General features: G+C 45.5%; 1 protein-coding gene across 1 annotated transcript in view; it reads left to right on the top strand.

Annotated features, from left to right (window-relative positions):
- Hsf2bp (heat shock transcription factor 2 binding protein) overlaps nucleotides 1-11,658 on the top strand; it is a 79,277-nt gene that overhangs the window by 41,632 nt on the left and 25,987 nt on the right. The window contains exon 7 of the mRNA XM_028767973.1: nucleotides 4,167-4,270. Within this exon, the coding sequence (XP_028623806.1) occupies nucleotides 4,167-4,270 (104 nt within the window). The remainder of the gene's footprint in view (nucleotides 1-4,166; nucleotides 4,271-11,658) is intronic.

Below are 11,658 nucleotides of genomic sequence, written 5' to 3'. Positions count from 1 at the left end.
CTCCCTGACCTATAGCAAGCATAGCTGACTGAGACACCTCCCTGACCTATAGCAAGCATAGCTGACTGAGACATCTCCCTGACCTATAGCAAGCACATAGCTGACTGAGACATCTCCCTGACCTATAGCAAGCACATAGCTGACTGAGACACCTCCCTGACCTAGCCGCCACTTGTTTTGCTTTGCCTGGTGATTCATAATGGTGGCCTTAGCTTCTTGGTCTTGTTTTAGTTTCTCTTAATTTTTACTGCTGGACATTAGTGGTGCACACTTTTAATCACAGCACGCAGGGAGCAGAGGCAGACTGACCTCTTGTGAATTCAAGGTTAGCCTGGTCTGTGTTTCTAGTTCCAAGATACTCAGAACTACATAGTGAGACTGTTTTTTTTTTTTTTTTTATAAAAAAACAAGACAAATCAAAAACAAAACCAAGAAATAACAAAGTTTTTTTCTACCTAGTCAGCATATCTGTCTTCTGTTCTGGGGTTGATAACTCGAATGACTGAAAACTGTTTGGTTCTGGCTCTGCTACTGTTCTTATGCTGGCTGTTACTTGTTCAGTCTTGGTTTTTCAGGCACTATCCAGTGGTCTGTGATATAAACTCACATTTGTTAGGGCTTTGTCTGTGCTTCTTGGAAGACCAGGTAGATCTTTACTGTCCAGGAAGAGTGGGGACTCTCCCATTCTGGCTGACTGTATATTGTCATTGGTTTGTGTGCATTTAAGGCTTGCTTACAGTATGAGTTCATGCCAGGCTTGAAGTTTGTTATTTTCTGCTTCTCAGCAGGGTCTCTGACTGTATCTGTGTCTGTCCGCCTGGGCCTTTCTCTCTGTCTTTCCACATAAAGGTGGTGTAATGAGAGCGCTCAGCTTCTGGAGCCTGTCATGGCTGTACTTGCCTCCCACCTTGGACTGGAACGAATAGGTGCTCATTTAATTCCTTGCAAGCTCATTGGCAATTTTAAAATGAAGTCTTGTCATTAAAGAATTTAGGCAAAGAGAAATAGGCACTGTAGCGTTCAAGTTCATATGGGTGCATGTGCCTGTGTCAAAATGTTGTACATAGAATTACAAAATAGCCCCTCCCCCAGGAAGGCCTTGCCATGCTAGGTAGTACTCTACCACTGAAGTGCTCTCCAGCTGTTGTCTAGCTTTGTGTGTGTTTGTATGGTATCTGTGTAGAGCACAGGCATGTACATGCCATAGAGCATGTGTAGCTATGTGAATGTGAGCGTGCACGTGCCATGGCACACATGTACAGGTCATGGGAAAACCTCAGGTGTCCAGCCTCCCCTTCCATCGTTTTGAGACTGGGTCCCTTGGTTGCCACTGTGGTTTCCAGGTTAGCTGGCTATGAGTTTCCAGGGATTCTCTCACTTCCCATCCTGCTGCAGGGGCACTGAGATTATAGATGTATTCCACTACATCTAGCTTTATGTAAGTTCTGGAGATTTGAACCAAGTTCCTGGTGCTTGTGTGGCAAGCAGTTTTATCTAGGAAGCCATCTCCAAACCTGTTGTCTAGCTTGTATATTGCTCAGCAATACGAAGAGTCTGGGAGTCTTCATATTATATAGTTCCTACAGAATCTAAAGATCTAAGTTTACAGCTTCTAATGGGTACTTTACTTGCTAGTTGTTCAGAACAGTAGGTAAAATCCCATTTTGCTGGGGCTGTGGCCTTGGTTGCTCAGAGTATGGGCTGTGATAGATGGGATCTTCACATAGTGTGTTATGCCATCTGGCCTGGCCAGGCCTGGGTACTGTCACATGTCTCATTGTCTTAGTTACTTTTCTACTGTGCTGACAAAACACTGCGACCCAGGCAACTTATAAAAGGAAGGGTTTATTTGGGCCTGTGGTTCCAGAGGGATAAGGGTCCATCAAGGCCGGGAACATGGAAACAGGCAGACAGGCATGGCGATGGAGCCTCATCTGAGAGCTCACATCTTAATCCACAAACAGGAAGCAGAGAACACATTAGGAGTCCTTTGAAACCTTAAAGCCCGCACCAGTGACACACTTCCTCCAACAAGGCCACGATTCCTACCTAATCCATCCTAAAAAAGTTTCATCCATTCTGGGAACCAAGTATTTAAACATGTGTGCCTATGAGTTATTCTCATTCAAACAAGTACATTCCAGACTCTGGCTCCCATAGGCCCATGGCCATATATATCATAATACAAAAGGCGTTTAGTCCAACTTCAAAAGTCCCTAAAAATGTAAGTCTAACACTGTTTAAAAGTCCAAAGATCAAAATCTCTTCTGAGACTCAAGGCAATAAAAAAGCAAATTATATACGTATAATAATATGCAACGGCACAGAGTATACATTACCACCCCAGAGAGGAGGGGTAGGGCCGAGTTAGGAAATGGTGGACCAGAGCCAGACTGGACCCAGCAGGGCGTCCTTTCAATCGTGTAGCTCCGCGTGCAGTGTCAAAGAGCTCAGCCGACTCTTCCTGCCAGCTTTGCTGCCTGGAACACCTCTCGCTCACCGGCGGGTCCGTTCCCTGTCTGCAGCTCTTCTTGGCAGATTCTCGTGGCTCTGACATCTCCATACCTTGGGACTCCAGTGCAGTGCAGGCTTCACTTTTATAGTTTCACATGATGGCCTTTGAGGGCCTCCGTGCAGGGAGTCTCCTGACGCATGCCTGGCCTGAGCAGCAATCTGTAACCACAGAGGAGGATCCCATGATCCCTGTGCTGGTGTGTGTTCCTCATGACGTGAAAGTCAGCAGCACATAGATGACACTGCCAGTGTGGGGCGAGCCTTGTCCTCTAGAGTCACATCTGCAGCAGCTTTGGTTTGAGTTTGAGGAGCAGACCGTTCCTTAGGCTTTTTCCTTTCACAAGTTAGAAGCTTATCTGCGTGAAGTCGTGCCCTGAGGACATCCATCCCTTTATTTCAGTGTGATTCAGCCTTCTTAATCTTCTCATCTCTTTCAACACAAGCTTTGGCTCCCACATTTTTCTCCAAACTATGCATTTTGTATTTCTCTTTGCCCTGCTTGTTGTTTTTTTTCCATAGTAGACCTGCATCAGCGATCACTAATGAGCGTAAGACAGACTCCGTAGCAGGCTGCCTTGAAATCGCCTCTACCGAAGAACTTACTTACTTTTCAGTTTACCTCAGCCAGGTTCTTAGAAAGAGGGCCATTCTTGCTCAGGTAGCTGCAGAATGGTCTCAAGCCTAGTTGCTGACAGTGTCCCTCCAAAGCGTCTTGGGCCTGATCTCCACAGTCCCTGTGCACTCAGCACTGGCTTCTAGGTTCCTGCTAGGATGGCCCATTAACCTCTGCTTACAGCACTCAACCATTTTCCTAGTCCAGAACTTCAAGCCTTCCCGTCCTCTGAACCCACACGGTCAAATCTGGCACTGCAGTCAGTCCACTCGGTGTCAGCCTGTGTCTTAGTTACTGTCTGTTGCTGTGATGAGGCAGCACGACCAAGGCAGCTTGTAAAAGGAACTTGAGTTGTGGTCCCAGAGGGATGAGAGAGAGTCCATCACCATCCAGGTGGGGAGCATGGCAGCAAGAAGGCAGGCATGGCAGTGCGGTCTCAGCTGAGAGCTCACATCCTCCCCTAAACAGGAAGTAGACAGCACACTGAGAATAGTCCTTTGAAACCGGAAAGCCTACTCTCAGTGAGACACCTCCAACAAGGCCATCCCTCCTAATTCTTCCCAGATAATTCCACTAACTGGGAACTAGGTATTTAAACATGAACCTATGAACCATTCCTATTCAGGCCACCAGGAACTCTTTGGATAAAACCTATGAGTAGATTTTAGATGACTTCATTGAACCTCAAGAACACAGTACACTTATAAACTGAGGGCTGCCTGAATAGAAATACAGGCTTGGTACTACAAGGGCTGAGACATTGGGTCGTGAGGTTTCTCACGAGACCCTCTGCCTGTGGTTAATACACAGAAGGTGATGTCACAGTGCTGCTGCTAAAGCGTCCTCTTATCTTACCGCTTTCTGTAGATGAAGCCGTTAAACATGTCTTCCACTTTGTACATATCCTACCCAGATATCATTGTTGCACATCCGAGAAGTAAAAATGTCTAGGTCCTTTAGAGTAGGAGATGAATTCAAGGTGAAATATATGCAGTGTGGATAGCCTAGCATGTCAACACCATATTCTTTTGCTTTTCAGTCTAATGCTGATGTCCCTGTATAATGTGAGCATCAATTCAAAAGGCTTGAAATACATCAGTGAGAGTCCTGGATTTATCCCTTTGCTGTGGTGGCTTTTGAGTGGTAAGGAGTCCTCTGATATGTTCTTGTGTGGTCGTATGCTCTGCTCCCACAGCTGGAGGAGGGACTGATGTGTTAGAAAGCAGGAGCCATTGTCTTACGATGTTTACTCTTTGAAAATGAATTTCCAGAGCAGCTTGGCAAGTTACAGGTTCTCTGTGTGGGGGTAGCTTCTGGGGATGGAAGAGGAATACTCTTTCATAGTGGTAATGTTCAAATCTGGGTACTCTCAGACATTGGCGTCTCAATGCCTGTCCCTGCTCCTCCCCCAAATGACTTCCAATTTTAGAAAGCCAACTGGTACATCAGTGGTTTTATAGTTATTTTTCTTAAATATGGTTTTTAGTTTAGTTGTGACCCTTGACACAAAGGTCATTTTTATGAAACGTCAACAGCACGCTCCTTCTCTGAAAGCAGAATAGTAGAGAAGTTGTGCACACGGAAGGAGAAGTCCAGAAGTCTAGACAAAGTGAGATGGGAGACATGCAAAGTCCCATACGACCGTAACTTCAGAGCTGTAAATAAACAACTTACCTTACTGCTGCTTTCTTGTTGATCTTTACCTAAAGTCCTGTCCCAATTTCACCATAATTGTAAAGCCTAAAAAGTATACACATCATTCAAATATTCAAGTGACAAAAAATGATTTTTTCATTTTTTCATAACTCAAATCTGTTTTTGAACTTTAGTTACTCTTGATACTTTCTTTTCTTTTTTTTTTTTCTTTTTTTTTTTTGGTTTTTCGAGACAGGGTTTCTCTGTATAGCCCGGGCTGTCCTGGAACTCACTCTGTAGACCAGGCTGGCCTCGAACTCAGAAATCCGCCTGCCTCTGCCTCCCGAGTGCTGGGATTAAAGGCGTGCGCCACCACCGCCCGGCGATACTTTCTTTTCTAATAGTTTTATTGAGATCCAATAACTGTATGTATCTTAAATGAAAAATGGATCATTTGCATATAAATATCTACCTATAAAATCATTACCATAGTCAAAGTCACAGACATCACCCTGCAAGGCACTTCCCCCTCCCACCTGCCTCTCGCTTTCCAGTGAGCTGCTCACCTCTCTTCTGCACTGCTGCTCAGTGTCTGCTTCTACAGTGACTGGATCTTACTAGTGCACTGCTTCCTGTTAAGTGCTGCTCCACTATGCAGATGGACCTTCTGGGTTGTTTACAGCTTTGACATGTTACAGACACAGATAGATGCTGGAGTCTCCTTGTGCAGGTCTTTGGGTGAAGATGTGCCGGTATTTCTCTTGGGTGTCTCCTAGGCAGAGTGTCTGGATCAGATGGAAGATGCCCATTCATGTTTTTAAACTGCCCAGTGTTCTGCCACTCACGCTCCAGCAGAGAGCAAAGCATCAGCTGTTTGTCCTCATAGTTCTTGGTCTGCTTGTTCCATTTAGGTTTAGATATTTCAGTAGGGGTTCCTTGGTGAACCACTGTTCCATTATTACTAGTGTTGATTCAGTAAAGAAAGGAAATAAAAGGGAGGATATGACCACTCTTAGGTATGGTGGAGGAGAAGGTTCATGGTAGATATGGAGGAGAACATAGTAGCTAGAGGCAGGAACATGGGGAACCAGAGTCCAGAGTGAACACAACCCTGAGTTGGGCCATTGTGAGGGGAGTCAGGAGACCAAGAGGCCAAACAAAAAGGAAAAAGGGTAAAAATAGGACCAATCTAGCCAAAATGCTGGATTATCTAGGGAACAGCAGCTAGGGGAAAGGCAGCTCAGCCCAGTCCTTGGGCTGGAGAATATTAAGGTAGGGGATTCGGTATGCCAGCCAGGACCCTGTAACAGGTAGGGACTGAGGGATATTGGGAAAACCTGGTGGCCAGGGCCTGATTTGATATGTTGGCTAGGCATCTTAACTCTTTGTCTGGGTTTGTGACCTAAGTGTTAAACATCTTTGAATGTGCTTTGCATCAATCTTGACGGTGTTGCCATCTTAAGTACGTAAATGCTCCAGCTGTATTTTTTCCAGCTTGCTTTGGCTGTTTCTAAGTCCTCTGACATGTGTTTGCCACATAATAATTTGTCACATAATACCAAAGAGAAACCCTTTTAGAAAGTGAGTCTGTTGACTCTGTAGTTCACTTCGGGGAGAATCCACACATTAGCAATAGTGAGCTCCAGGCCCAGAGCCCAGGTATGTGGGGGGTTGTCTGTGTGTCCTAGGGACAGAGCGAACAGACCTCCTTGGCTTCTGGCCTCCTTTCGAGGGATGTATAGAGTGAACACCCTTGTAGTGGGCACAGGTCTATTCCCTCCATCCAGGACAGAAAGTGTTTGGAATGAAGATTACTAACTCCAGGGCACAGGTCAGGCACACTACTACCCATGTGATGAGATGTGGCTTCTCTGAACTTGGGGTCCCTGTGCTGAGATGCAGTTTTTGTCATGTGCATGACCTGTAGCACTAGGTTTTGAACCAGTACAAACATGGATACTCTGGCTGTACTGACGAGTAAGACGTTTTATCTCAGACAGGAATGTATCTTCTGTTAGCATCCTTTAAAATGTAGCATGTAGCAATCTGCTAGTAGGGTGATATGTTAGACCTTCCACACCTTAGGAGCTGGTTGGGTGGGCTTTAAATAAAACCACATGCCCCAGGACTAGATACTCAACTAAACAGTTTTGTTGGGTGTGTTCTGATATGGGTAGACTCTTGCCTTAATTTTGTGTCACAGACTCAATGGGGTGGATTCTAAGCTATCCTGTCTCTGTCTCTGTCTCTGTCTCTGTCTCTGTCTCTGTCTCTCTCTCTCTCTCTCTCTCTCTCTCTCTCTCCCTCTCTCTCTCTCTCTCTCTCTGTGTGTGTGTGTGTGTGTGTGTGTGTGTCTGTGTGTCTGTGTTCATGCACACACATACATGTGTTTTGAGACAAGGTTTCTTTGTATAATAGCCTTGGCTGTCCTGGAACTCACTTTGTAGACAAGCTGGCTTTAAACTCACAGACATCTGCCTGCCTCTGCCTCCCAAGTGCTGGGATTAAACACCATACATCAGTTCTTCTAAGGTATCTTAACGTACCACTTTGCTTCTGGGGCTGTTTGACTTCACAGAATTTCTTATCCTTGAAGACAGTTCATGGTTCTTTGAACATAACAAGCACAGCCCAAACCTTGAGATCTATTGCAAGCTTATCTCATTTGATAACTTTAAATTCGTTCCTTCTACAGTCAAACAAAACGTGCTAGACTCAAGTCCTAGACGCTTAACTGCTGAGTTATGTACACTCTGTTTTATGTGATTCTGATGTTAATGTTTTAGAATTTAATGTGTTTTAAGGTTTGTTGCTTCTGCTGGTGGTGGTGGTGGTGGTGCTTTCACTGGTGGTGGTGGTGCTGCACCTGGGGCTCCGGGCATGCTCAGCAAGTCTGTTCCTGAGCTGCTTCCCCAGCCTGCCCTTAAGTTTAGAAAGCTGAAACGGGAGTGTGTTGACTGCCTGGGAAACTGTAATGCTGTGCTTGTTGCCTGTGTCGCTGCTCTCAGGACCCGACCTTCTGACCTCAGGCCAGGAAAGAATTTGAAGAGTGGCTGTCTGTCCTCTTCTGTCAGTAGGGAGATCCACTTTGTGAGATGTATTCAGTTTTGCTCAGAATCTCTAATACTCTTTGAAAGGTCTGAAGCCAGGAGCTTGCTAACTCTCAGAAATCAGTTTCTGCTTCATCATATAACCCCTGTCATGGAGCTTGATGTCTTTAAAGAGCACAGCCTTAGACTCACTACACAGAGGTGGGAATCGAAGCTTTCTTACTGGTAAACCAGTCTAATCTGTTGAATTCACTTCTCTGATCTGTACAGTGGGAAGCCCCTCAGGGTCTTATACCTAATACAGTAGGTGTCAGCTCTCCTTTATTCCTGATCTAAGGATTGTGTGCTTCAAGGGAAGCTTGATTCCTTTTTCTTTGCTTGACCTAAGCAGTGGCTTCTGAGTTTTCAGACCCTGTGCTTCAGAGAACAGCATGAGTTGCTGCTGTGCCTATCTCTGGTAAGCTTGTCTCACTCCTTCTAACCTTTGCTGGATTTCATTTTCTTTCGTTTGTTCATTACATGGCTGCCTTTTTCCCAGGCTGAGTCCAGATTCTTCGCATTCCTCTTAAGCCACAGAACTGGCACAGGACTCTAGCAAATAGCTGATGAGGACAGTGTGTATTGGGGTGGTGACCACATATTATGCAACCGCTAATGCAGACTAGTGTCAGAATCCTGCTGTGGCCGTGGTGCTGCATTCCTGGACACACGCTGCCGATGTGCGCATGGCGTTCACACCCATCTCACATCCTCTTGACTTCTCGAGTGATCTGAAGCATGTCGAGCTTTACAGATCTGGGTCTTCAGCTCAGACTTCCCCAGATCTCTAGACTGAATAGACATTCTCGTCCAGTGTTTACACCAAACTCCCAGTCTTTCCCATACCAGCCCTAACCAGTCTGCCCAGTCTCAGTGAACTTTCCTTCCCAACTTATCAGCCTGGTTTAACCCCCTGCCCCCAGCAACTCGTGATTTCTTTCCATCTGTCACACCAAGATCTAGTCTGTTTGGAGGACTGCTTACTGTGCTTTCAAAACATACCTAGGATTAGCGTGGCAGCTGCCACTTCCTGTCCTGAGCCACCATCACCTCATGTGGAGACCCTGCAGGTCTTGTGGCCCATCTTTCAGGCCTGAAGGGGGAGCCAGGAGTAGGAGGGAACAGACCGCTGGCCAGCTTTCTTCCTTGAGTCAAGAACTGAGAGAGAGCAATGTTGTTAAAGATGCTTCTTTGACTAGAACAGTGAATTGTATTTACAGAATGAAGCTCAAGCAGGATAGAGATGAGCTGAGAACTGCTTTTTGTAGCCTAGTTTTGCTTCTAGCTTGTGACCCTGCCTCAGTTTACCGTGTGCTGGGAATAGAGTTGTGTTAGTATAACTGAGTTTCTTTCTCACACTTGATCTTCAGATCTTGTGGCCCAGGGCTTGGAGGTCAGAGCATAAAGCCTAAGCTTGAATCTCAGTAATAACCCAAGAGAGCACTCCAAAAGTACCTAGTGGATGGAGATGCTCCCCTAACTCTGATCATCAGGAGAATGTGTTTCTGTGACCTGTGAGTCTCTTTCAAAAGTGAATTTCAAAAACGATTTCATGCTGGGTTGAAGGCTTACTTCCATTGGCCTGGCTGGACCCTGTGGTGTTAGTCTGTATGTCACCTCGACTGTCCCACGGTGTCCACACAGTTGTTAGACAGTCTCACACACTTGGAAAGATGTTTGGAGATGAGCTTAACTTTGCAGTTAGTAGACTGGTGCAGTAAACTGCTCAGTCAGATGGAGGTAAACTGCCCAGTCAGATGGAGGTAAACTGCCCAGTCAGATGGAGGTCTGAGCAGAACACAAAGGCTGGCTGCTTGAGCCTCGGTACAGCCTTTGCTGCCTTACTAGCAGCACTTGTGCTAGACTGTACATCTTCTAATGGCTCTGACCTGAGCTGTGTGTTGGTTCTCTCGGGTCTCCATTTGCTGCCCGTGATTTGTACTGAGCAGTCTTCATTACTGTGTCCGCCATTCTTTAGAGTTGATTTTGTTAACTCTTGCTATTCATTTGCTAATCCAGCCACTCACCCATCCTCACATCTTTTTGGCTACATTTCTCTGGAGAACAATTGAGTGAAAAGGTTTCCAGAAGAACTTCTTACTTCAGTTAAGTCCTTAATGATTTCTTAAAATATCCTTCCAGGATTAAAAAAAAAAAAAATTCACTTATTTGAGAAGATACTATAACTACATAATTTCCTCCCTCCCTTTCCTTCATCTTAATCCCTCCCACTTATCCCTCCTGTTATCTTTCAAATTCAAGGCCTCTTTAAAAAAATTAACTGTTGTTATATACACTTATATGCACATAGATATCCCTAAACACCTAAGCACAGCCTGCTCGGTCTATGCAGTGTTAACTTGTTTTCAGAGCTGACCAGTAGGTCTTCTTCTGTGGAGGACTGTTCCCTCCGCTCTCATGATTCCGTAGTTGCTGGAAGGTAGTTCCTCGGTGATGCTGAAGCCTCTTGCGCTTCCCCTGTCCACTTGGGCGTGTCTTTCATGTCTGTTGTTCTCCTCGTTCAGCTCATTTTAAAGCAGTCGTGTTGCTGAGACTTTATGTGTGTAGCTTCTGGCACACCTATGAGACACGGCCGTCTACCAAGCTCTCCAGTCCTCTGACTCTACAATCTCCAGTATCCTCTCTTACTTCTGCATGCACTGCACACGTGGTACACACGCGCGTACATGCCGCACGCATACACACTAAATTATTTTAAAAAGTAAACCACCATTTAACCCTTAAAGCAGGTGGATAAGACGTAAATGCCTTAAAAGAAATATCAGGGACTGATAGTTGTCCCTCAGTACAGTAATATGATTTCTTATTCGGAGAAAAGCTAACTGCCAGCTATGATCCGTATACTCTCGTTCTCTCTTGTGTTAGGTACCTTTCTTGTTGTCACAGAATGCTGGATGAAAATGACTTAAAGTGAAGGAAGACTTGTCAACTCATAACTTCAGAGTTTTTAGTTCTTCCTGACAGGGAGGGGTGGCAGAGTAGCTCCCATAATGCTAGACAGGAAGCAGGAAGAAGAAGGGACCAGGGTTTGGATATGTCTGTCAAAGACATGCTCACAGAGATCAACTTGCTCCAGCTAGGTCCTAATTCTTTAAATTCTTGCTGCCCCTCTACCTGCCCTACAAAAGTCACCATCTGGGAACACATAAGCCTGTAGGGGACTCAGATAATAACATCCACCAAATATCTTTGAAGAACATTTTAGACAAAACAAAACAACCTTCAGCCTGTTGGCCGTAGGCCATTGGGAGCAGTGGGCAGTTCTAAGGGATGTGCTTTGGGATGTGTGTGTTCTTGGATGGGAGGTATGAGACACTCAGGACAGTGATCAGAGACAGCAGCAAATGATATGCTTGAATGATGGCATAGTCTCAAGAAAACCTGTGGAAAGTGTCAGAAATGACTCAGTGACCAGGGAGCTCTCAGCACTCCATGGGCAGTGACTGACAGATCAGTATTACCCAAACTCAGCAGGAATGTGAGTCATTTGCCTGCTGATTACACAGAACACTGTGTCCAGCTAGAGAATGTCTGGGTGTTTCCTGAACACATGGTCACCCACCAGAATTGGCAAGTTTATTGACTGTCTATCAGGAAAGTTCCACAGATGTTAGACAGCCAGAGTCATATGGAGTGTCTTGTTAGTGTAGAGCAGAATGAAGCTGGAAGACAGTAAACTGCCTCATGCAGACACACACACACACACACACACACACACACACACACACAGAGAGAGAGAGAGAGAGAGAGAGAGAGAGAGAGAGAGAGAGAGAGAGAGAGAGAGAG

This window comes from Grammomys surdaster, unplaced genomic scaffold (genome assembly GCF_004785775.1).
Source record: "Grammomys surdaster isolate TR1022 unplaced genomic scaffold, NIH_TR_1.0 183, whole genome shotgun sequence".
NCBI lineage: Eukaryota > Metazoa > Chordata > Mammalia > Rodentia > Muridae > Grammomys > Grammomys surdaster.
The sequence above is the reverse complement of the archived record's forward strand: the minus strand, read 5'-3'. Positions and strand labels throughout refer to the sequence as shown.